General features: G+C 42.2%; 2 protein-coding genes across 6 annotated transcripts; one reads left to right on the forward strand and one right to left on the reverse strand.

Moving 5' to 3' along the window:
* Window positions 1–290: 290 nt before the first annotated feature.
* Window positions 291–12175, reverse strand: LOC110488163 (glycoprotein endo-alpha-1,2-mannosidase-like protein). Its single transcript, XM_021560252.2, has 4 exons — window positions 10815–12175; window positions 10498–10607; window positions 7729–7805; window positions 291–3773 (listed from the first exon to the last, which is right to left on the reverse strand). The coding sequence occupies exons 1-4, from the start codon at window positions 11320–11322 to the stop codon at window positions 3137–3139; spliced, it is 1332 nt and encodes a 443-aa protein (XP_021415927.1). The 5' UTR covers window positions 11323–12175; the 3' UTR covers window positions 291–3136.
* Window positions 3647–26538, forward strand: LOC110489411 (protein lin-28 homolog A). Of its 5 annotated transcripts, XM_036970890.1 has the most exons (6): window positions 3647–3780; window positions 6788–6849; window positions 7296–7387; window positions 18986–19161; window positions 22604–22782; window positions 25314–26538. In XM_036970890.1, the coding sequence occupies exons 4-6, from the start codon at window positions 19084–19086 to the stop codon at window positions 25534–25536; spliced, it is 480 nt and encodes a 159-aa protein (XP_036826785.1). In that variant the 5' UTR covers window positions 3647–3780; window positions 6788–6849; window positions 7296–7387; window positions 18986–19083; the 3' UTR covers window positions 25537–26538. The 5 variants fall into 5 exon arrangements, with proteins under 5 accessions (XP_036826785.1, XP_036826786.1, XP_021417799.2 ...); XM_036970891.1 differs by lacking the exons at window positions 3647–3780; window positions 6788–6849 and adding an exon at window positions 7049–7169; XM_021562124.2 differs by lacking the exons at window positions 3647–3780; window positions 6788–6849; window positions 7296–7387 and adding an exon at window positions 17496–17698.

Raw genomic sequence — 26538 nt, forward strand, 5'->3', positions numbered from 1 at the left:
GTTGTGCTGTTCTTTTTTTTCTGTTGTGACTTTCTGTCACTGGCCATTAGGTTGAACAATGTTTTCAAATGGCCTCAATATTCTAAAGCTGTTACAATTTTTCGGTTGGCGGTTTTTCCTCTCATGCTTCTGCTTAGCTAGCCTAGTGGACGCATGCAGTTTGATCAAGGATGAACAAGCTCTCTATGGATGACGCTAACCTAGAATCCAAACTGATATGGTCCATTTCATCATTGTGGAACGAAGAATATCAGTTTGGAGTTCAGGCACAGATGATACTGGACTCAAAGAAAGTCAATGATTTATTTATTCATGCACTCCCACTGTCTTGTCAGTCAAATTCTATTTTCATCCTTCTATCTCTATATTCTCTGTCTCTCTCACAGTTCACTGCCCTTCGATGGGTGACATTCTGAGGTATGAACCATTGAGCTATAATGGTATGAACACATCATCTGACCCATTGAGCTATAATGGTATGAACACATCATCTGAACCATTGAGCTATAATGGTATGAACACATCATCTGAACCATTGAGCTATAATGGTATGAACACATCATCTGAACCATTGAGCTATAATGGTATGAACACATCATCTGAACCATTGAGCTATAATGGTATGAACACATCATCTGAACCATTGAGCTATAATGGTATGAACACGTCATCTGAACCATTGAGCTATAATGGTATGAACACGTCATCTGAACCATTGAGCTATAATGGTATGAACACATCATCTGAACCATTGAGCTATAATGGTATGAACACGTCATCTGAACCATTGAGCTATAATGGTAGGAACACATCATCTGAACCATTGAGCTATAATGGTAGGAACACATCATCTGAACCATTGAGCTATAATGGTATGAACACGTCATCTGAACCATTGAGCTATAATGGTATGAACACGTCATCTGAACCATTGAGCTATAATGGTACGAACACATCATCTGATCTGTCACCTGGCCCTAGAAAGATCAGTAATGATGAGGAGCGTTGGGGCCTGCCATCGCACGGGGCTGTGAAGCCTGACATTTATATAACCGCACAACGCCAAAGCCTGGTTGGGTAGTTGGTGTTAACGGGTGATGTGCTTGGGTACTGTGTGTGTGTGGAGCAGGACAGCCAGTGTAGCGAACAGTGGAGGCAGGCTGCTGAGGGTAGGATGGCTCATAATAATACCCATTCCAGACATTAATATGAGCCGTTCTCCCCTCAGCAGCCTCCACTGGTAGTCCACAAGGTGTTGGTAGTCAGCCGATTCAGCACTGACCCCATGGTTTCTAATTGATAAAGTAGCTATTACAGTTTGGCTTGACAATGATAGAAGAGTGTAATACAGAACAGGCTCCTTCCCAAATGGTGGATCTGACCGTTGCTGATTTGGCTTAGTCGAACCCACCCTATTTCAAACACAAAGTATTCTCAGATAGGAAACAGACAATACATTTATTTTTCACCATTTCAAAGTAATACAGGAAAGAATAAGTCAGAAAGTCTCAAAGCTCACCCACACTACACAACCCCAATGGCTCTATCATCACAACAGAATTCATCCACACTACACAACCCCAATGGCTCTATCATCACAACAGAATTCACCCACACTACACAACCCCAATGGCTCTATCATCACAACAGAATTCACCCACACTACATGATCCCAATGGCTCTATCATTACTGTGGCAATCATCATAACATAACTAATTTGAAAGGAATAGACTTAAGTCACTCAAAACAGACAGTTTCTTGCCACCTACATAAGTCGAGGTAACCAACCGATTAAACGTTGTTGTATATTCAGATGTTCAAAAAGAAACCAGGTATCGTGATGAAAAGTCCTCTGGAATGTTCATTTGAGAGAACAGAAGAGTTGATGAACACAGAGACAGGTTAAATCATGAGTGTAACCCTGAATCCCAAATCAACCATTAGCCCTCTCACCCTAGACACTTTGGAAGATCTGAGAGGGTTGGATAAGTGTAATAGGATTGTATGGGTGTAAGCAATATAGTGGAACCACCATCTTGCCCTCTGATTGAAACAATTCCACCTGGCTTAAGTCAATGGTGTGAGCAGTCTCAGTCCCATTTGTTCCAGTCAAAGGCATACACTCCCCTTTGTATTTATTTGGACAATGAAGCAATAAAAGTGACACCAGTACATTATTTAAGCAATAAGGCATGAGGGGGTGTGGTATATGGTCAATATACCACAGCTAAGGGCTGTTCTTATGAACGACGCAACACAGAGTGTCTGGATACAACCCTTAGCCGTGGTATATTGGCCATATACCACAAACCCGAGGTACTTTATTGCTATTATAAACTGGTTACCAACTTCATTAGAGCAGTAAAAATAAATGTTTTGTCATACATGTGGTATACAATCTGATATACCATGGCTGTCTACCAATCAGCATTCAGGGCTCAAACCACCCATTTTATAATGACCATTTAGTTCCTATTGGGAAAAACATAATCCGATAAACAACCAACGCAAACTGCAAATACATCCAACAAGTTTGTAGAGTCATAAGCTTGATGTAGTCATTGTGTGCTAGGAATATGGGACCAAATGCAACACCTTTGACTACTTTAATACACTATAAGTGAATTTGTCCAAATACTTATGAAAAAAATAAGGTATTCAAACGGGTTGACTAGATACATTAAGGTATTTCATTTCTAAACAGTAAAACATATGTATGAAAATACCCTCAAATAAAAGGTGACATTCTGTACTATCACCTAATATGAAATATTTTATCTCAAATCCAAAATGCTGGAGAATATGGCCAAATTTGCAAGTTTTAGCTTCACTGTCTAAATAAATCCATAGAGGAGTTCCTATCGACCCAGAATACCCAGCAGTGAGGCCACTCCTACCATTTTCAAACTATCATGACCCAAATCAAACTGTGCTGGATGTGCTATTTTTCTTTCCAACATGGTTCCAGCAACTATAGAGGACGTGTAACCACTAACCAGGCCCGCTCAATGCAGCTTGGTTTGGTTCGGTCCGGTTCAGCTCAGTAGTGTGAAAAGCTCCTCATTTTTACTTGCTCCAGTCACACCCAAAAGGCGTTATTCCCATCGAACCCAGTCCAGTCAGGAGTCCTGTCCACTACATGAGCCACTTGTCTTTCTCCTTGTTGAAGTGTTCGGCCCACTTCCTGGTGAGTTCCAGGTACAGATCTGACCGGTGGGGCTGGTAGTCGAGATACAGCCGCGACACCGTCTTCCTAGGCACCGCCTTCTCAATCTGTGTCCCCTCGTGCCACTCGTTGAATGACGTGATGGTCACAATCTCCGGCCGCACAGACAACGCCGCCTGCAGGCTAGTCTCGTAATAGCGTCCGTTGACCCTGTTCCTCGTATTGTGGTTGTTCCATGGCCTCACTGCGGTGTCGACGTATCCTGGCCCGGCGCTGGGCACAAACAGCAGGTTGTTACCATCACAGAAGGCCTTAACTGCCTTCCAGTTCTGGTGAGAGGAGCCGAAGGAGAAGCCGTTGGAGGCGAAGTACGTATACATGCCGTCGAAGCCACCGGCCAGGATTTCTTGTTTGTGGCGTTCCTCTACAACCAGGGCGAGGAAGACACCATCGTAGGGCGTGCCGCGGAGGGTGTGGGCGCCGGCGGGGTGGAGCAGGTCGGCCCAGGCTTCAGGCGAGGTCAGGTAGGAGTCGTAGACATAGAACAGAGGAAGGATCCGCCCTGTAGTCGACCTGAAGCGGTAGAAGGCGCCGTGGTTCCCGTACCTATGAGGTAAATATTTAGTTTAGTTGATGTTGACATATGCAGCTAGAATCTGAATTGCAGTATACATGCAAATCACACTTATTTTTATAGAGAAGTGAACATGCAAGAAGATAAACTTATCATTAGCATAGATAGCCAATCCTCCAATGTGTAGCACCCACCACAGTCAGATATTATTTAATTTAAATATATATATATATGTATATATTACACACACACTACAGTTCATAAGTTTGGGGTCACTTAGAAATGTCCTTGTTTTTGAAAGAAAAACAATTTTTTTGTCCATTAAAATAACATGAAATTGATCAGAAATACAGTGTAGACATGGTTAATGTTGTAAATGACTATTGTAGCTGGAAACGGCTGAGTTTTAGTGGAATATCTACATAAGCGCACAGAGGCCCATTATCAGCAACCATCACTCTTGTGTTCCAATGGCACGTTGTGTTAGCTAATCCAGTTCATAATTTTAAAGGCTAATTGATCATTAGAAACCCCGTTTGCAATTATTTTAGCACAGCTGAAAACTGTTGGGCTGATTAAAGAAGCAATAAAAGTGGCCTTCTTAAGACTAGTTGATTATTTGGAGCATCAGCATTTGTGGGTTCGATTACAGGCTCGAAATGGCCAGAAACAAAAACTTTTTTCTGAAACTCGTCAGTCTATTCTTGTTCTGAGAAATGAAGGCTATTCCATGCGAGAAATTGCCAAGAAACTGAAGATCTCGTACAACGCTGAGTACTAATCCCTTCACAGAACAGCGCAAACTGGCTCTAACCAAAATAGAAAGAGGAGTGGGAGGCTCCGGTGCATAACTGAGCAAGAGGACAAGTACATTAGCATGTCTAGTTTGAGAAACAGACGCCTCACAAGTTCTCAACTGGCAGCTACATTAAATAGTACCTGCAAAACACCAGTCTCAACATCAACAGTGAAGAGGCGACTCCAGGATGCTGGACTTCTAGGCAGAGTTCCTTTGTCCAGTGTCTGTGTTCTTTTGCCAATGTTAATCTTTTCTTTTTATTGGCCAGTCTGAGATATGGCTTTTTCTTTGCAGCTCTGCCTAGAAGGCCAGCATCCCGGAGTTGCCTCTTCACTGTTGACGTTGAGACTGGTGTTTTGCATTTCTTGTTAACAAACTATAGTTTTGGCAAGTTGGTTAGGACATCTTCTTTGTCCATGACACAAGTAATTTTTCCAACAATTGTTTACAGACAGATTATTTCACTGTATCACAATTCCAGTGGGTCAGAAGTTTACATACACTAAGTTGACTGTGCCTTTAAACAGCTTGTAAAAGTCCAGAAAATTATGTCATGGCTTTAGAAGCTTCTGATATGCTAATTGACATCATTTGAGTCAATTGGAGGTGTACCTGTGGATGTATTTCAATTCCTACCTTCAAACTCAGTGGCTCTTCGCTTGACATCATGGGAAAATCAAAAGAAATCAGCCAAGACCTGGTCTGATACATCCTTTGGAGCAATTTCCAAATGCCTGAAGGTACCACGTTCATCTGTACAAACAATAGTACGCAAGTATAAACACCGTGAGACCACACAGCCATCATACCACTCAGGAAGGAGACGTGTTCTGTCTCCTAGAGATTAATGTACTTTGGTGCGAAAAGTGCAAATCAATCCCAGAACAACAGCAAAGGACCTTGTGAAGATGCTGGAGGAAACAGGTACAAAAGTATCTATATCCACAGTAAAACGAGTCCTATATTGACATAACCTGAAAGGCCGCTCAGCAAGGAAGAAGCCACTGCTCCAAACCCGCTATAAAAAAGCCAGACTACGGTTTGAAACTGCACATGGGGACAAAGATCTTACTTTTTGGAGAGATGTCCTCTGGTCTGATGAAACAAAAATAGAACTGTTTGGCCATAATGACCATCGTTATGTTTGGAGGAAAAAGGGGGAGGCTTGCAAGCCGAAGAACAGCATCCCAACCGTGAAGCACGGGGGTGGCAGCATCATGTTGTGGGGGTGCTTTGCTGCAGGAGGGACTGGTGCACTTCACAAAATAGATGGCATCATGAGGCAGGATAATTATGTGGATATATTGAAGCAACATCTCAAGACATCAGTCAGGAAGTTAAAGCTTTGTCGCAAATGGGTCTTCCAAATGGACAATGACCCCAAGCATACTTCCAAAATTGTGGGAAAATGGCTTAAGAACAACAAAGTCAAGGTATTGGAGTGGCCATCACAAAGCCCTAACCTCAATCACATAGACATTTTGTGGGCAGAACAAAAAAAACATGCACGAGCAAAGAGGCCTACCTGACTCAGTTACACCAGCTCTGTCAGGAGGAATGGGACAAAATTCACCAAACTTATTGTGGGAAGCTTGTGGAAGGCTATCCGAAACGTGTGATCCAAGTTAAACAATTTAAAGGCAATGCTACCAAATAGTAATTGAGTGTATGTAAACTTCGGACCCACTGGGAATGTGATGAAAGAAATGAAAGCTGAAATAAATCATTCTCTCTACTATTATTCTGACATTTCACATTCTTAAAATAAAGTTGTGATCCTAACTGACCTAAGACAGTGAATTTTTACTAGGATTAAATGTCAGGAATTGTGAAAAACGGAGTTTAAATTTATTTGGCTAATCTGTATGTAGACTTCCGACTTCAACTGTAGATATTCCATTAAAAATTACATTAACAATGTCTACACTGTATTTCTGATCAAATTAATGTTATTATAATTGACAAAAAAATTTGCTTTTATTTAAAAAACAAGGACATTTCTAAGTGACCCCAAACTTTTGAACAGTAGGATATATACACTTGTTACAAAGTAGCAGGTTCTGCCAACAGAAGCGTTCTCAATTGGGTGAAGTGTCAGATGTCTACAGAAAATGCTATTATGTGGAATAGTGCTATTATTTTCAAGAGCAAGTTTGGAGTGTGTGAACATTGTAGATGGAGAGATCAGATGATAGAAATGCATCCCCTCCCCCCTCCCTTCTCATTCTCTCTGTGGTTTCTTTTCAGGCAGATGGATAGCACAGTTGGTTGTGCAGAAGTTGGCAGAAACATCTCGCCCTGGAAACAAGGTATACTAGACTTGTCCTCAATCACAATCATCACTGTTCAGTAAGCTTGACAACGATACACCAACCCTACCGCCCAACCCCAGAGGGTGTCTCAATGTTTGGACAATGTTTAGGTGGATCACTATCATGCCTCATTAGATAAACAATCACATATTCGTTTTCTGCCCTCTACGTTTGTCCTCTACTATTGTTGTTGTTATGAATATGTTTGGCCTGACAATGACCATTGGAGTTGGCAAGACGGCGCAAAGAGATGTGGGACCTGCAGGCTACTGCTGTTCTGTTCCATAGCCAAACTCTTTTCATACATTTTTCCACAGGTACACATCTTTTAGTGGCACTATCAATTGTCTAAAGCCCTCAGATGAATACTCTAATAATGAAAGTGAAAGTAATCCAATCAGGACAAAGGCTACTTGCAGTTTCATTCTCTCTACCTCCTTCAGACCTGAAGAGGACTCAGATTTCTCCAGATCCCCAGACCTCCAATGACACTGGACATTAATATGGAAAGCAGAGCTCTGACCTTTGGCTTAAAGTAAGTGAAAAGAAAATCTTCATCTGTATGAGTGTGATGTTGAGAAAGAGAGGCAGAGAGAGCGAAAGGAAGAGAGGTGGGGAGAGCGAGAGACAGCGAGAGAGAAGTGGGGAGAGCGAGTGAGAGAAGTGGGAGGAGAGAGAGACCGATGGGGGGAAGTGAGAGTGGAGATAGAAGTGGAGAAAGGAAAGGAAAGGAGGTTAGATGAGAAGTGGAGTGGCTGGCTAGAGGACGCAGATGTACAGAACAGTCGAAGGCCAATCTACTTGTCAATGATCTAGAGAGCGAGAAAGAGAAAAAGAGGAGATGTGGATGTATAGGACAGTGGAAGATCAACCTACTTGTCAATGATGTATTTGATGTTATCATGCATGCTGAGGTCGGTCCGACCCTTGTACGGCTGGATGTGGAACGCCACCTGTGTGAACAGAGTAGGGATATGGATCATTATAAACCCTTAATAAAGAGGACAATACTCTCTGCAATACACATTTTCAAGGTCTTTGAAGCATTATTATACCACTTGAATGTAAACACGGTTCTGTAAAGGAAGAAGTAACATTCAGTAGTATATCAGCACATTGCCATTTGATTTTGGTATTAAAAAGCAGTATGGCAATGCCTTCAGAATTCAATTGGTAAGGTGTGGTGAGTGGTGAGCACCATCTGTGAGTTTGACTGTTCAAATCACTGGCATAGTAAAATAATCCTAAGGTACATGAACAGACGGAAATATTCAGCAACTCTTAGAGGACAATGGAAATGGATTTCAGAAATGCTTCATTATTGGTAAAACCAATGTGCTTCGTCATGTATCCTCCAACTAGCTTATCCATCCTTAAATAGATAACCTTTTCCTGAGGCTCAGAGAATCAATATGTGGGTACTCAAATTTCATGCATCCCAGTGTCCATCCAGAATGACAGTTATTTTGGGGACCAGGCGAACAGTGTGTGTCAGAGGCCTCCGGGCTGGGATCAGCCAATCAGAGATCACTTAGCTGGTGGATCATCTTTAAATAAATCTTCCTTCTCTGACTCTGGGGCCCCATAGGGATTGTTCCAGGTAACATCAGCAATCAAACAGAATGATGTGTGTGTACGTGTGTGCGAGCGAGAGAGCGTGTCCCAGGAGCTAACTTTAGAGAGAGGAGCAGGATGTGGACTGAGTTTTAGTTTCTTGAAAATTGAAAGAGACTGCAGCGAGGAGGATGAGGAAGAGTGGACCACTGAAGCAGACACTCCTTGCTCCCAGCGATCATATCCATTATCCAAACTCAGGACCTCACCCTCTCTTTGATCTCAAGTGATCCTCCATCCTCTTTTAAGAAAAGAGAAGGGATTTTGGAGTTGTATTCCTTCCAGTGTCGCGGCAGTGAACTTTATCTGCTGGAGATAATAATCAGGATACTGCTCTCTACTTTAAGGCAATAATACTCTCTACTTTAAAGTATTACCTAAGGCCTTTTTCTCTCTGTGACTCTGTGTCTTTGCTGCAACTGAGAGATAATACCTGCCAACCCTTCAATGAACCATACCGGGGCCTTACAGCATACAGCATATGGCATACATATAAGGTCTATACATCAAACATCAAACCAGGATGAAATCGCTTGAGGTTTAAAAACATTTTCTTTAAGGGAGACCTGGATCTGATCCAGATTTCATACACCACACCTTGAAGGATCAACAGGGAGTCTCTCAGCATTTAGATGGCTGTGATTGCTGTGACACAGATGACTGTGTATGATCCAAATTACATGAATACGACTGTGGCAGCTGCCCTCTCTCACCCCAGGATTAGACGAGCCTGATCCCAGATCTCTTTGTGCTGTATAGCCAACACCTACTGTCATTGTTGAGACAGCACAAACATATATTGGACCAATCTTAAACTGCCTGACAACTAGGATGTTTACCTCAGCTGCTGTATAGCAAAAGGTCTACTTCACCTCACCGTCAACAGTTGATAGAACAGTCGAGCCATGAATGACGGAGCGTGGCGGGCTAGATAGAAAGGAAAGAACACCCACTCCCTCTCTCTGGCTCTCTTTCTTTTAAGAGGCTGCAAGGTCTTCATAAACAGTTTCCATGGCAACAATGTGTTTGACACAGCAGCGACCGAGCTGGGCTGTCAGTTTGTGTCGTGGCTGGTTTTGAAATCAGAGGCAGAGTGGCAAGGTGAGCTGATGTGCTGTTCAACGAGGCTCTTTCCTCAGCTGTATAAAGTGTGTGTGTGTGTGTGTGTGCCCGTGTGTGCCCGTGCCCGCACCCGCGCAAGACCCTCTCGTGCCATGCACACAGGCCTCAGGCTGCATGGTCAGCCCCAGTTATGCCAATGCTGTTTGTGTGAGTGTGTCCTTGTGTGGGTGCGTGCATGAATGTACAGCACATCTATACTGGCTTCAATAGACTGAAAGTCAAGCAGTATAAGAGGGGCTTGAACCGTGTCCCCTGAGTCACTCTTCCAAGTCAAATGGAAACTGTCTTCCCTCGGTTTAAAAATCCTGATTATTTTTTTTGTCTGCCTTCAGAGGACCTTGTGAAGCACCCAAAGACTCGTGAGGTTGTTGAAGAAATGTGTTTTCTCTGTCTACGTCAATAATATACAAGATGGAGGAAGAAAGTGGGCTACAACAGATGGTTTTATACATAGAAAATACATTCCAAAATCCCACACTTCACCCTCTAAAAATGAAATGCATTGCGTCTGTCTTCGAGTGAACACAGTGAAGTCATGACGTACACTGTGGCTGCTCACTTAGTTTTGGTAGCAGGAATATTTCTACGTTTTTATCTAGGCTCAAAGGCCATGACTGATACTCACTTAGACTACTACAACAGAGGTCGGAGTTAACATAGTCTCTTGTGACATACTGTTACACAATCTGAGTGAACAACATAAACCTGGAAGCACCTACCAACCAATCATCACTGCCAGCCAGCCATGGTTGGGGTGAATTCCATTTCAATTCAGTCCAATCCGGAAGTCAACTGAAATTCCAACTGACTGAATTGGAATGGAATCGACCCCAACCATGCAGCCAGACATTTATGAATTCAGTAAACCACCAGAAATTGTAAAAACATACCGGTTCTCTCACCAGTTACCTTGATGCTGTGTCTGTGGGCAGCGTCCATGACAGCAGGCACCAGGTCTTCACATGGCTCACCATGGTTGTCTGCAATGCCAGGTGGATACCAGGACAGAACCAGTACACCTGAGGCGGAAACAGTTAGTGATGTCTCTGGTATAAATATTGACATAAGGATAGAACAACCCTTCATACAATTGGTGCAGATGAATGGAGGAGTTTAAGTGAAGCTACTTTAATACTTCAATATTTGAGAGTTACAGTATCATGTTCAGGACACCTTTTGGTGGTAATATTTAAGTTTGGGGGGTTAGTGGTGCCAAAATCCCTCACCTGCTGCAGCCGCTTCAATTTGCGACATATGTGACTCCAGCACGGAGGGGTCTCTAGAACTGTATGGTCCTAGCTCCGGGAAGAAACTCGACGCAATGTCCTCTGGAGGAGTATGTCTTCCTTTGGCGTGGCTGGGGGCGATCTTAGGGTCCCAGTGCGGCACTAGCACATGGTCCCAGTGAATATATTTACCGTCCATCTGTGGGGTGCCATACCACAGGTAATAGAATATTTGTACGTCGTAGAATATACTGTAGTCACGGTCGGATTTTGTGAAGACGACTTTGGTGTCGCTGGCTAGATGGGACTGACCAGGGGAAACTACCATGTCGTTTGAGACTGGCCGTCGATGGTCGCCTCCTCTTTCCCTCACAAACTCTCCCATCCCCGGGGCAAGGTCTGAGAAGCCATCGCTGGGTTTCAGTGTTCTGAGGCCCATCATGGTCCCGAAGATGAAAAGAGTGAATAAGAAAAGTGCAATGAAAGCTTTCTTGCGCAGCCGTGTCATTTTGGTCGCTGTCCGAGGTGCTGAAAGTAGCCTATAGACCGCTATGTGCTTTCGTTGAAACTATATCATAAGTAGATCTATGTCAGTCTCTTTCATCAACATGTAGCCTATAGTCTTCAAGTATACACACTTAGCAAGAAAAAAATGTGGGAAAAGCCACTCAATCTCTGCAGTGGCTTGTGCGTTTCGTTATAGATTTCAGAGTGCCAGCGTTCGTGGCTTGAGTTCGATTTTCGACTTGAACGCAAAGAATCGAATACATGTCCCTTCAAACATCTAAGCTATAGCCTCTCAAACCATCATTTTTCCTGATAATGTGTTTTTAACCGAACCTCTCCTTTCTCCCTGTATATCCATGAAGAGCAGATATGTCTCTAACAGTTACAGTTTAGCTTCTCATAATGACTGACTGTCATTACCATTTCAGGGCATCGTCATGTTAGGGTTGTTATGCTTCCCGACCACCGAGAGCTCAAGAGATGGAGACAAAAAAAGCATGTCGCTCTGTTCATATTTCAAAAGACAATCTCTGGAGCTTTTTTCAAACTGCCTCCTGCACACTCCCAATTGTTCTTCTCGACTGTTAATTCATCACATAGTTCGTAGCACAGTTACCTTTGTCTTCTGCAATTGCTCTCGCCCGCCTGCTAACGCTACCCCTTGTTTATCCCGTCTCTTGTCTCCCTTGATTATGCATTTAAACATGCTTTTCCGGGAACAACCCGTTAGAATCCATCACATCTCCAGAACCGTAGACTTGGTCGACGTTCGGTTTTAGGCAGACGGTTTTTAAATGGATCGTTTTCTCACGAAACTCAGCAGGAGGAAGAGGGGGAGGGGTGGCTGAGCACCAAGCTGCGGGGGTGAGCAGGGTGGGTGGGATTAACCCTGGTTTTATTGTCTATGGATTAACCCCGCGCACTGTTCTGAGAGGAAAATAGAACGCGCGTGGAACAAATGGGTAGCCTATTATTGCTTTTGCCTTCGTTTGCTCTATATATGGTTACTTTAACTCAGTATCTATGGGTAGAAAGAAGTAGGATACGTTGCATTCTCTTGCTATCCTCCTATTTGAAAATCCGTTCTCTCACGGATCATTTGGCTGTTCACACTATAGGCTATGTTGGCTTTATGTTACAATATGGACACATTGACGTCTATTTATTGCACAAAAGAGATTAAACTTGTATGATTTTGGCTATATGAAATAGCCTATGGCTACAGGCTGTGGAACACAGTTTGTCAGTTTATGGTAGTGGAGAGTGAAAGCAATGACAAAGATAAAATAACAGAGGGCTAAGGGCTCTTGTGTGGCACCTTGAGCACTTTTATGATTTATTTTGTTCCATACCAATAAAGATAGAAGCAAACAACTCAGAATCGTAAATCTTTGAAATACTTCGCCTTGATCATTATTGCATTTCACACGGGATATTTCCAATTCCACGAAGCATCCGTGGGCTGAGGATGTCGAAAACATTAAAACATTTAAATATGTGGAAGCTTTGAAGTTGATGGTTGAGATGAAAGATGATGCCACCCACCACATCATTTTGGACGAGCTAGAAGGCCTGGCAGGATTAGCTACTGGGAGGCAGATACCCACTCGCACGGTGAGATTAGGGCCGCAGCACCGGCAGCGGGCACTGGGAACCGGAGTGGAGTGGACACCCACGGCTAGGATCTTCTCCCCGGATCGAGTCCACTGGCACAGCTAGCCTCTCTCCATAATAATCAGTCAGGGTTTTCTGTTATGGAGGGAACCTGACTGTGCTTGTGTTGCTTTTTATAGGCTAAGGCTTCTTATTTTTATTTTTTTATTTTATTTTGTAAAGGCTTCTTATTTTACCCATCATTCAAATATCATTCGCATATATAGCTAACAAAATTTGTTTCATTATGTTATTCTGTTGATATTGTCTTCATTATGATTTGTATATGAGTTTGTCTTTAGGTTTCATGCATCAAAATATAAACTCTCCATCTATTTCATTCAAACAAGCCTCGATCCAGTATAGGCCCCCGCAAAATTGTAACAGAACCAGAGTGACATCTAGTGGGATGAGAGAGACATTGTTTAACAGTAATCTTGATGTGAGAAATATGACTGGTGAGCATCCGAGGCATACGGTATTAATGAAAGTGACAGGTTCAGTGGTCTTTAGCGATGATGGAGAAAGATGTCATCTCTCACTGTGTGCATGCATATACATCCGTTACCACTAGGGGGACTCCGTGTATCATTAAAACGAGTTTGAATTGTGAGAACAATTTATCATGGACACTTTTCGTTGTCGAATAACGATATAGCTCGAGAAACCTTGAAGTAAATCATCAATCCCGTGTTGTAGCTCTGGAATTGACTTTATATGAAAAAATACAACGTTGTGTCTTGATAAATGAATCCTTCTTCTGAATACTAGGCCTAGTCTTCGTGGACGGGCTAGATAGAACTTTCAAAAAAAACATTAACGGTTTGTTTTTAGGGCGTTCGCTTTAACGATAAGAGCTGTCCGAGGTGCTGAAATAGTCTAGTGATAAGTAACCAAAAAGAAACTGGTTCGAATACGCAAGTCTGTCGATATGCCCTTGAGCAATGCACTTAATCCTAAATATCACAAGGGGCGCCGTACTACTGACCTTGTAAAACAACACGTTTCACTGCACCTATCCGGTATATGAGACAATAAAACAGAGAACAAAAATGCTATTTGAGCGTTTATCGTCAAATGTGAGCTAGAAATGTTATCTGCTCTGACACACACACATACACACTCAAACACACGACTGTGAATATCTGAAATTCTTATGTGAAAATGAACTGTTTTTTAGGACCGTTGTGCTCAACCCCTTTTGGCAGATAATCAGCAAAACCAACAGACAGTGTCACAGTAGTTTTATGTATTGGTTCCCTCAGCAGATGGCTTAGAGATAAACTGTCTCACCTTAAGATCTCTCAACAGCCCCAATAGTCTTATTCCATGTTACTGACTTCAACACATGAACCAATCAAACACTCTAGATACATTTTATTCATTGTTAAAAACGGGTAATCATACTACTGAACTACTGAACCAAAATTGTATAGTGCCTGGTTTAGTATACATTTGAAGAACTTCCAAACATTGTCAAATGCTATATTTTTACATCATAAATGTATCAATTTACATACATTTAAGTTGGAAGGTAAAACCAAATCAAATATGGATGTGGCTGTAAATACTACATCATTATCATACTCCATCAGCCAGTGTGCTTCAATATAATAGAGTACCTCTTTGCACATTGCCCTATGTGCTTCTATTTGAAATTATGGTGCAGTAGTGTACAATGCACTGCTGAAATACTTGGGTTGTAAATTACAGTATATTCCACTCATTATCTGAGTTTCATTGATACACTGTAAGCTGATGATTTTGTCAAGCAGAGAGAGAGAGGTGATACTGTAGCAGTTACAGTAACAGGTCACATAGAAAAGTTGATTCTTGTGCAATGTTGCATGGGGCAGAACTGGCATAACAGGCTATCCCAATACCTTTTTACTGTAGGCTTCTGCTTTACAGTACATGCCATACTACCCCTATATCTTATGATTTATTCTATGTATGTGCTGTTTACAGTAAGATTACTGAAACGGTAAGACATTTTTCTCAACATGCTCCAAACTTAACATTGGATACAATTTTATTTGTTTTATGCTGTAAAATGGTACATACTGGTACATAGCTATATACCTTCTATTCAGCATTTCAAAAATATCCGTTTTGAAAATTGTATCATGCATTAACTAAACAGTGAGCCTATCATTATTTGATGCATTGGTGACTAAAGAAAATGTTCTCATGGTATTTCACAAAAAACGTTGACATTGCATGAATAACTCATGGGTGAAAGAAGTGTTTAACTCCAATGAATGCTCAATCAAAGGTTCTGAACATAAGACAAGTGTTATCAGTTATGACCACGTGCATCTAAAGAATTGACCACAGTAATTGAAAAAAGTAGATGTAAAAGCCACAATCTTTTCTAACAAAATGTTAGTTTTTTTTGTGGGAGAGAAGACTATCTGACAGAACATCATAGTATGATATATGGATCAGGTATAGATGGATCAGCTTATTGATCAGTGCTCTGCCCCCTGGGGGAGGAAGGTGAGAGGGGAGCTGACAGCTGAAACCATATGGAGCCACTGGGCTGTTTTCTCATTCAACCAACCACAAGGCCCCTAACATGTGTGTTTCACAGGTGAACTACTCAAAGCAGTTCTTGATATGAAAACATGGATCAGTACACCTCATGCCCCACACAACATACACACAATAAATGAATGAATCCTCATCAAAAGATAAACACAATAGACTCTTGCAGCCTGGTTGTAGATAATCTTACAGATATCCTGCCTGCTGTTAGAGGAATGATGGTCAACACATAGACCCCCCCAGCCCTTTCAGTCACTATTACATAACATCTGGTGGTGTGGGTGTACGCATTTGTGTGTTTGCTAGCATGCGTGTGTGTGTGGCAGTTGGGTGGGGGGTTACAGTGTGTGTGACCAGTGAGCACGTGTCCAGGAATTGTAATTACTAAGCCCCAGTGTATGACACGGGTCACCTTAAGGCCAGCCCTCTTTGTTCTCTGACAGACAGATCCAGGGCCCATCGTCTCCATGGTGACCCAGAGAAGCCTGCAGTGTAGCAGCCTGGCCTGAGAGACAGAGGATTATTAGAGGAGAATATGAATGAAACCAGTCATTTAGCTTTAATTAGCTAACCCCTCTCGCTCTTCATCTCTCTTTCTCTCTTTCTCTCTGTCCCTGGATCCCTCCATCTGCCACACTCCCTCTTTCTTCTTCTTGCTCTCTCTATCACTCTTTTTCTCTCCCCATATCTCTCTCTCTTTCTTTCTCTTTCTCGCTCTCTCTCTCTCTCTCTACATATCTCTTTGGTAGGTCATGCTCTAGGATGATTCATGGTTTGGTAAGATGGAGAATCCTATGTCCATCCCAAAATGACTGTCACACGTGGTCTTGTTGGCCCACATGTAAAGAAGAAGGGTAAGGCAGGAGGGTGCAGGTGATGAGGTTCCCTTGTATCAAATGAAGTCTTGTAGCCTATTGAGTTAATGCTGCATAGTCAGTGCTGTAAGGAAAGCCGGATGACACCTGCACTGTCAATGTCATGACAGTTCCCACTGAAAAGCATAGATGGCTGAGTTAGAGCGCAGATCCGGTAAAGGTGACTCATCGTCACGGAACCATTGGGTTTCAGAGGCCATAAATAGCTGTGTCAATATGTGTCAAATCTGTGCCGGGACCGACAGGTTTTACATATAGCCTAGAAGTGTTGCCTATAAAGATAGGCCCTCCTCTCACACAAGGCAACACAATCCCTCTGTTTACGTTCACATTCATTATCTGCATCCGTCAGCGATTCTGAGGGAAATCAGTCAATTAAAAGACCTTTCACAGACCGTGCAAGTTATGGTATATGATGAGCATCCTTCACCGGAGGGTTGTGTGGAACGAATATCTCAAGAGATACGCATTCATTTATTTGTTTACAGCGTGTGGTCGATAGTAGTCCTAAACATGTATGACAGTAGCAAAATATCTTAGCTCAAATTGTTTCAAACGAAATAACGAAGGTGAATGCATGTAGGCATATCCTGGATATTTTTTGCAAGATCAGCTACTTTAAATGTTCATGTTTTTTTCCTGTCCCTTGCTGAATGTATTTTTCTGATATCGACCTATGTTCTGTTTGGTTTATATATGTATTTTAATGTGATGTTTGTAGTGTGTTTTGTGTGAATGCAACAAACTTAAACAGAACACAGCTATAGGTTGATTTCTGCTTCTGGATTTAGATGTAATTCGTTTTAACTTCAAACATGATGGTGTGGAATGTGGAAGAGCAAGGTTTAATTTGGATGGTTTCCGTGAAACCATGCACATGAGTGACTGACTATGCATATTCAAATGCTCCAGGCAGTGTGGGGGTTGTGGCTCTCTCCTGTCCTGAAAAAGAGTGGGGCTCGCTCAAGGCCCCGCTGCTAACAGTTAGGTGGTCCTTGCCACTGATTGGTCGCTCTGTGAATTTGGGCCCTATCACCGTGGAATGTCTAATTTATCAGCCAGAAGATCGCAATTGAGCATCACATGGGCTGGACCGAAAAGGTGGGGGTTGATATTAGAGGTATAGGAGAGTCAGAGGGGGCTCGCTCTCCATATTGTACAAGAGACCAGGAGAAAGAAAATACAATATTTTTCAAAGAGGGATTACTGAAAAACGGGCTTGTTGACGATACAACCAGCGTTTATTGTCTGATTCTTCTGGAGTTGTAGGAGACCCAGGAACCCCCCAAACCATGGCAGAAGGTACAGGCAATTGTTCTAATGGTTCCAAAGGTTCTTTGAAGATCTTTGGGGGGGATTCGATGGAAAGATCTCTTTATGAGAAGAGACAAAAAAAAAAAGAGGGTGGGTTGGGTTTCATTGCATTGTCTTTCAGATTTGGGGATTCTTTTGAGAAATGCTTCCCAGCAGTCTTACACCACTGGTTGTCAGGGCGAAAGTATCTCCAACCCTCTTTGATTGTCTCCACTGCTGACCCGTTCCTCTTCTGCGTCTTTGTTATTGAACCGTTTGCGGGAAAGTGTTGTGTAGAGTGGAGAAGGGTTGGAGGTGGACAGGGCCGGGCAGGGGGATTTGGGAGAGGAGGACACGGTAAACCTGGATTAAAATATACCCGGGAAAGGGATGGGCTCTTATTTCGAACAGCAGTTTACAGGTAGGACTGTCATCAGTGTTCAAATTAGGAACATTCTCCGAAACACTTTTGCCTGAGAATGTTGTTGTGATTATTTGTTCTTCGATTTGGAACCTACTATCTCTTTTCACGGAAGAATGGTTTTCAGTGCTTGCGGTGAAGTTTTGGGATAAAGTATGACTATAGGTGATGCCTTTGGCTTTATACTTTTCATTGGTAACTGAATATTCAAGATTAATATTTTCTATATTTTTTTCTTCAAATATTCAAAGATATTGTGTTCTCGTGGCTCCTCATGGGATGAAACTTTTATTTAGGCTACATTATCAGAGTCAATCCCTTGTGTGCTTGGGAATTATTTAGGCCTGTACCGTGTAAATCAACAAGTTACAATCTGGATTATTATAATGATTGATCAGTTTAAAAAGTTTATATTTATTAAATTGATCAATTTTGATGATATTTTTTTTTTTTACACATATTAGTATTTATAATAATGCATAATTATTATCGCCTTGTTATGTATAATACTTATTATGTATATTATTATCACTATTAGCGTATACGTTTCCATTTCGAAACAACTTGAAAAAGAGACCGTCTAATATTCCAGCTTTTCAAAATAAAAAAATGTATATCGTATGGATAATATATCGACATTGTTTCGAATATCAGCAGTGTTTACAACCATGTGTTCCTAGCTTGCTGCGCTGCTCTCTAGCTCTATCCCATTTCGCAACCCATTAAATGCCTTCTTCAAGGCACTGATTCTGAAAAACATCAGTGTAAGAGCCGGCCCAACTCGTTTTCCTGCCAGGATTGTTGACAAGATATGATATATTTCAAACATCTATATTTTCTAAACTGACTGAGTGGCATTATTTTTCTCTCGAAAGGGGGCTGTGCAAAGAACGAAGAGGAGGAAGCCACTGGATCGGAGGAGGATCTGGGTTCGTCTCGTGGCAGCGGCGTGTGTAAATGGTTCAACGTCCGGATGGGTTTCGGGTTCCTGTCCATGACCAACATAGATGGGACACCGCTCGAGGAGACTCTCGATGTATTCGTTCATCAGGTGAGCTCCATTGTGGGTCTGGGACTCGAAGAATGTGGTGTTGATGTTCATCAAGGCCTGGCTCGAGCTCGAATCAGGTCCAAATGCCCCCTTGTCGCGTTTTTGTGCAAGTGTATGTCTTAAACTTAAATATCACACGTTTGTGATGTTTTCGTTAAGGTAGGTAATTATTCGTTTCCCTCCGTGATTTAGCATTTTCAGCGTTTTAATTTATGATTAGAGATTGATCGATCATGCAAATATATAGGCCTATCTATCATTGTTTATAGTGCTTGAAAAATCCATTTCCTGCACTCATTCAAAACGAATTCATAGTTTACATGTTTTCATAGATTAGGCAAGAGGCAATAGGGCTTTTAATTTATTTTAAACATTTGACAACATTATCTTGAAATAGTCAGCTGATTCTAGTTTGAGCCTTTACCAAAATAGGTAGGCCTATTTTTCAGCAGTGCGTGTGGTTAATAAGTTATTTTTACAGACTAAAAAACTCTTATTAGGCCTACATTAGTTTATTACTCAGTTATAACTTATTATGTAGCTAATATTTCCAAATCAAAACCAGCATCATAAATAAAGATGTTCAGATGATATTTCATAACTGGAACCCAAGGCCCATCATCTTTCTAGCCTGCATGATGGCAACTGAAATCAGTTGTAAAATAAGAAGCTTAATGTTGTTGTCAAGAAGTGACATAATGTGAAATAACTTCTCGAAAGGAACATATAAGACAGCCAAGAACAAAACTGCTTGGTTTAATCAATCAGTTGTTGAATCTGATTATGTTTCTGATTAGGTGTTGCAAGATTATGGTAGCCTTTAGGGAAATTGATTTTCATATTGCCCTAAAACTAGCTAATGAATGAAACACTTACCGACAAAAATCATACTTTTTCATAATAATAGATTGTTTGTATTTGTTATTTTAATAAACCTACTAGAAAATGAAAGGTCTGAGAATGAGAATATTGATTTTGAAATAACAAAGAACGGGTTCAATATAAAACAAAATATTGACAATTTTTTGTTTTCCTAAAACGTTACAAAGGCTGATAATGAATGACAGTCAATCCTGGGGGAATAAGTGTTATCTAACTTTTCGGAATTAGTAAAACAGGAGGGGAAATCTAATCTTGTTTCAAATGGAATGGAATGCGAAGCATCCTAACAGAAGGACAACCTAATGAATCCAGGGTTGTTTCATCAATTTAACCTGTAGATTATCAACAGGGCTGAGTACCATAATGGCCGAGACTCTTCCCTTCTCCTCTATCCTTCCTGAGTTAAGGTAGAGCTCTGAGGGACTTCAAGGTAGAGTTGGGCCATGACATTTAAAACATGCTAACCGGGGGAGATTGATTTACATGGGGATTTGGTCCGAAAGTGCTAATATTAGCAATTGCATTTAGAAGGAGTAGACAGGGAGACAGGGGTTAGTCTAAACGGAGATCGACAGGGGTTAGTCTAAACAGAACAAGGCTCGTTCCTCTCAATCCCCCTCCAACCCTGCTTCCTGTTATAAAGGCCTTCAAACATCAGGGGACTTGGCCTCTCGTATGGCAGCCCACCCACCCCAAACTAGCCATACCCTGACTCCCACCCACCCAGCCCCTCTGCCCATAGCCCCAACCCATCCACCCCCAGTCCTCCGCCCTCTGTAAAAATTGAGTCCTGACCTCAATTTTCTCTGCTACATGTTACCATAAATTGCTTAATCGAAAGGAAGAAAATTAGTGATTCACCTTTTAAAAAGTTCTCAAACTCCCACATTACCCTGCTCCTAATCCACCTATGCCCTTATAGGGGGGGCCTGTAGGTGCTGCTGGACAATGACTGCTGTTATCAATGTAGCAGAGAGGAAATCCTGCTGGCTGTGATCTTGTACTAATCTGTGAATGATCTGGCTAATATGTGAATGAAGAGTGTGTGGTGGAGAGATTGTGTGTGTGTGTGGGGGGGATTAAGAGTGCGTGTGTGTTGGGTTATTATGAGTGTGTGATTGTGTGGATAAGTGTGTATTTGTGTGTGAGAGAGAATGAGATTGAAAGAAACAGAGAGATAAAGGGAGAGCTTGAGAGCTGTGTTAATTCACAAGAAAGCAGTCGAGAGAGGTAGAGGTGTGGGGGGTGATTGAAAGAGGAGAGTTCAGGGGACAGTTCCGGGCCGTTCAGCTCCTGACGGGGGTTGGTACTGAAGGAAGGAATGCTGAAGGTTGTCAGGCCATCATGACCTGGATTCCTTTCCCACCATGATCACTTCAACCCCCCCAGAAGAGAGATGGGTGTCTGAGTTAAGACAGGTGGCATGCAAACTGACCCTCCACATCACAGCCCTCTCCCCATCATCATTATCAAATGCTACTCTACAACATTTTAAGATTGGCTTGAACAAAACAATTCTATGAGCAGAGTATAATGATGAGTGACACTTTCTGTGTCTCTGGAAGGTCTTGAACAAGGCATGATTCTTCACATTGAGCTCTTTAGACTTATACATTTGGAACACTCATGGTATCAAATTGGTGTCATACCTACCGCTGCTCAGGCAGCTTGGCAAAGCACATGAAGAAGATAGAACTAAGTTGCCACGAAATTCAAGCTTCCCTTTCCAGAGCCCCTGGATCAAGGGTGACAATGACAAGGAAATGTCTTTCTCAAGGTGGACACAAATGTTCTTGAAACCATTCTTTATGTGCCTTTGGCCAGCTTTGGCCAGCAAAAATTAACCCCCATTTCCCAGCATCTTTAGCAGTGATCAGTCTGGGACTTGACCAGATGTAGTTCTTTTGGAGAGTCTATTGGCTGGTGTGTGTGTGGTGGTGGAGAGAAAGGTGAGGTGGTTGGAGCTTGGAATGCTGTGACTATCTTGGGGGAGGGGTAACGCTGTCCACACACACACACATTCTGAAGGGGGAGGGGTGTTGTAAGTAGTCATTGATGTTTTAACAGGGCTGTCAATGGGACTGGAATCTGGATTGGCTGAGGGGTTAGCCCCTGAGAGAGAGGGCCTGGATGTTTCCATTGATGTATTGAAACCTATGCAGAACATTGATGTATGCATGTACAACCCAATTAAGGAACAGCTCTTAGCTGTAATCACCTCAGAAGACAACATGTGAAGCGGACCAGCTATTTGCACAAGCAATTAATTCCTATTTTTGTGTCTGCTTCTTGACCAGGCTGGGAAATACATTCACACCGTGTAGGCACAGGAAGGGCACCCTATCTGGTCTCAGAACTGCTCTCCACAGTCCTTCATAGGCTTAGAACCATTCCCTCACAGAGTAAGCTCTCGCTCTACCCTCACCTAGAACAGTTCTCATGCCGCACTCATGCTTCTTCTCCCCTACAGAAAGCAAACTGGACATAGAGATCTTCTGGCTTTGGAACAGTTTCCTATCCCTGTTCTCTAACCACCTATTCCACCTCTCAACCTACACAGAGCAAGCTGCACATGGAGGGCTTCCGTAGCCTGAAGGAGGGCGAGGCGGTGGAGTTTACCTTCAAGAAGTCGTCTAAAGGCCTAGAGTCTGTCACGGTGACGGGGCCAGGGGGAGCACAGTGTGTGGGCAGTGAGAAGAGGCCTAAGGGGCAACAGAAACGACGCTCCAAGGGGGACAGGTGAGACTGTTCAATTAACATCTTTAAATGGCGCATAGCCGAACCATGCATCTCCAGATATCCCCACTCACTCAAAATAATTCCATGATTCGGAGACACTGTAAGACCCTGCTTATAGTATTAAATATGAAGATCGCTGCAATATTAACAACGAGCTTATCTGGCAAGGTTGTTTACAAATAGTCTGAGGGTGTTGAAGTCACTGAAAATATCTGGTATCATCATCATGAAAGTTGGCAAGTTTACGGTTTTAGCCACAATGCTGACATCAAACAGACTTATCTATCCTCTTTGGGGGAAATTCAGGACAGAGTTACACACGTATAAATATAACTTTATTCCCTTTGTATGTACTTTTCTCTCTATGCATATTCTGACATTGAACTTAAGCAGTGCGGGTATATTTATTATATCATACTATTGTATACTATTCTCCATATTATAATTATATTGTAGGCTATACTACTTCCAATGTTACCATTAATGATCTGAATGTGGCAACTTTCTGAACGAATAAAACCAACTTCTTGGGGTTAGTGCGTAAAGGCTCTATTTTTCCATGAAGTAGGATTCATGATTATTCCCTAAACAGAAATCATGTGTAAAATCAAGAGTGTTTTTAAATCTACCCATGGGTTCTGAAACTGAGACAAATATGCATATGTTTTCATGACTATCTTTCTATATTTTGAATGCATTTTCCATAGTCTACATTCAAGTCTTACCTACATATGCTAAGTCTGCGTTAAAAAGGCGTACATTTCCTAGGTCTGAATCGGCACCTATGTGCCTATTGATTCTTATGACATCAAACACTGCATAGATGTGAGTGTATCTAACACGGTCTCTGTCTCTCTCGCTGACTCACAATCATAACAGTGGGATTCAGACGTAAAGAGGGAATAGGGGATGCAGAAAAGGGAAAAGGATCCTATCCATTTAATTGATACCAGATGTAAGTGCCCTGAGAGAGGTCATAGGTCATGGCTGCCATGGCAACGGTGGGTGTGTTGTGTAAATGAGGTGGGGGGAAGGCAAAGCCAGAGAGAAAGAGGGGTCAGGGGTTAGAGCTCAGGGTGCAGTATTGAAACAAAGAGCCCCCTCTGCTCTCCTCTCCCACCCTGGTGCCCACACTGATCAATAACCAACGGCTCCCTAGGAGAGGGTCTATGTGTTTGTGTATGTGTGTTTGGTAGGGGGTTGGTACTCAGAGGAAAAGGGCAGAGGACAGAGGAAGGAGGGAAGTGGTAGTAAGCTTGGGAAGGTTCTGATGCTCCAGGGCTTCATCTGCATTGGAGTTAATGCAATTACAAAATTCCCCATTGTCATTATAGTCTCAACATCTACTGATTTAAGATTGTGTGACATGTCTGTATTAAGGCATTGGTTTTAATGCACTATACACCTCCTAAAATGATCACACACAAGCATACACCTACACACGCACACATACATACAATCATGCAGTAAATAAACTATGCATACATAAGAGGCCGTAATTCTATTAACGCGGATACTTTCTCAAGATTGACTTAATCATATAATATACTGAACAAAAAATATAAACGCAACATGTAAAGTGTTGGTCCTATTTTTTCTTGAGCTGAAATGAAAGATCCCAAAAATGTTCGAGGCACAAAAAAGAATGTCTCTCAATTTCTTTCCACAAATGTGTTTATATCCCTGTTAGTGGTCCTTTCTCCTTTGCCAACCTAATCTATCCACCGGACAGGTGTGGCATATCAAGAAGCTGATTAAACAACATGGCCATTACACAGGTGCACCTTGTGCTGGGGGAAAATAAAAGGCAGCTGTTTTGTCACAACATAATGTCTCAAGATGTCTCAAGTTTTGAGGGAGGGTGCAATTGGCATGCTGTCTGCAGCATGTCCAACAGAGCTGTTGCCAGATAATTTAATGGTAATTTCTCTACCATAAGCCGCCTCCAACGTTGTTTTAGAGAATTTGGTAGTACATCCAACCTGGCACAAATGCAGACCACAAGTAACCACCCAAGCCCAGGACATCCAGTTTCTTCAACTGCGGGATTGTCTGATGAGGGGGGTGCTGAGGAGTATTTCTGTCTGTAATAAAGCCCTTTTGTGGTGAAAAAATCATTCTGATTGGCTGGGCCTGGCTCTCCAGTGGGTGGACCAGGCTCTCCAGTGGGTGGACCAGGCTCTCCAGTGGGTGGACCAGGCTCTCCAGTGGGTGGACCAGGCTCTCCAGTGGGTGGGCCTATGCCCTCCCAGGCCCACCCATGGCTGCGCCCCTGCCAAGTCATGTGAAATCCATAGATTAGGGCCTAATGAATTTATTCAATTGAGTGATTTCCTTCTATGAACTGTAACTCAGTAAAATCTTTGAAATTGCTGCATGTTGCGTTTATATTTTTGTTCAGTATAGATGAGATCTGGGGAAATTCAGGAATCTGAAACTAAATGTGGAAGAACACTGCCCTCTGGTGGAAGAATGTGTTACCTGTCTGAAATTATTATATTTGTGTGTTCTCCTCTCCCACTGTGTTCTAGATGCTACAACTGTGGAGGACCTGACCACCATGCCAAAGAATGCCAGCTACCTCCTCAGCCCAAGAAGTGCCATTTTTGCCAGAGCATCAGTCACATGGTGGCCAACTGTCCAATCAAAGCACAGCAGTCCTCCCCTGGCGTTCAGGGAACAGCATTGTCACTGAGGGACGAGGAAGAGGAGCAGAGCCATGCCCCCTTTCCCCCCAGGGAGAGCTATGATTGATCGATTCAGGGATTCAGCCAATCAAAAGGTTTCATTGGAGTGCTGCTTTTGGAACTACATCAGGTTGTCTTTATTTATCGCACAAACAGCAAGAAATGTGTACTTTTATTGATGTGATAGTTGAGATTGAGAGTTAGCTCAGTGTTTTAATTGTATTTTCCCTGCTGCAGCTAAATAAGAGGTAGCCTATGTGGATTTTCCTGGAGATGATTGAGTGCTCTGCTCTCTCACTGTATACCATGTTCTCCCAAAAAGCTTTTGTTAGAAAAAGGTAAAGGAAATACAATCATACAAGTGAATGTACAGATATAGGTGTCCTGACTCTAAGACTGTTTCATGGACAAAAAGGAGTGTGTCTTTCTGCTTATTGAAATCTTCAGGTATTATAAGTCGTTGTGCATTTCTACGGCCAAGTGAATGTTTTAACCCTTTCTGCTGTATGAATGTTGGTACACCATGGTTGCCGATTGGACTGTGTACAATACAGCTTGTCATAAGTGCCATAGCCTGTTCATTTGTCTCATGGGTGATTGGATGTGGCTCCCTCCCTTACAAAGCCTTGACTCAAGGCTAAATGCGAGACCAGCATTGATTGTATGACAGTCTGTCTGTCTGTCTGTCTGTCTGTCCCACAGTTTTTACTATGGATGTAAACATGGCTTTCTAACATATTCTACATATCAGGGGTGTTCTCATACACTGCCCAAATACATGACTTGTTTCTCATTGTCTCGTTGTACTATTTAGAAAGCCAAAGGTATTACATGTTCTTTCTTGGATGGACCTGAGCATTATTTTTTTTCTTTAAGGACATATTTTCATGATTGAGTGCTAGGATAAAGGGACTCAAGTGTTGAATAAGATGGTTATAGGTTTAATATTTACTCCTCTTTTACAGGAGTGGATAGAATATTTTACACCACTTAAATGTATATAGATATGATCTTTTTTATATTTATTATTTATTCATCGTCACTCTCTACCTTTCTTTCTAATAGATAA

This window comes from Oncorhynchus mykiss, chromosome 32, assembly GCF_013265735.2.
Source record: "Oncorhynchus mykiss isolate Arlee chromosome 32, USDA_OmykA_1.1, whole genome shotgun sequence".
Lineage (NCBI taxonomy): Eukaryota > Metazoa > Chordata > Actinopteri > Salmoniformes > Salmonidae > Oncorhynchus > Oncorhynchus mykiss.

What these genes read in the sequence shown, in the direction of transcription:
- LOC110488163 (XM_021560252.2), bottom strand. Translation starts at nt 11,322, where the DNA reads ATGACACGGCTGCGCAAGAAAGCTTTCATTGCACTTTTCTTATTCACT. An exon ending in CCCACAGACACAGCATCAAG is followed by an intron (nt 7,806 to 10,497) that starts GTAACTGGTGAG and finishes CTGTTCACACAG; the next exon opens with GTGGCGTTCCACATCCAGCC. An exon ending in ATCAAATACATCATTGACAA is followed by an intron (nt 3,774 to 7,728) that starts GTAGGTTGATCT and finishes TTTACCTCATAG; the next exon opens with GTACGGGAACCACGGCGCCT.
- LOC110489411 (XM_036970888.1), top strand. Translation starts at nt 18,080, where the DNA reads ATGGGCTCTTATTTCGAACAGCAGTTTACAG. An exon ending in TCGATGTATTCGTTCATCAG is followed by an intron (nt 19,162 to 22,603) that starts GTGAGCTCCATT and finishes CAACCTACACAG; the next exon opens with AGCAAGCTGCACATGGAGGG. An exon ending in CGACGCTCCAAGGGGGACAG is followed by an intron (nt 22,783 to 25,313) that starts GTGAGACTGTTC and finishes ACTGTGTTCTAG; the next exon opens with ATGCTACAACTGTGGAGGAC.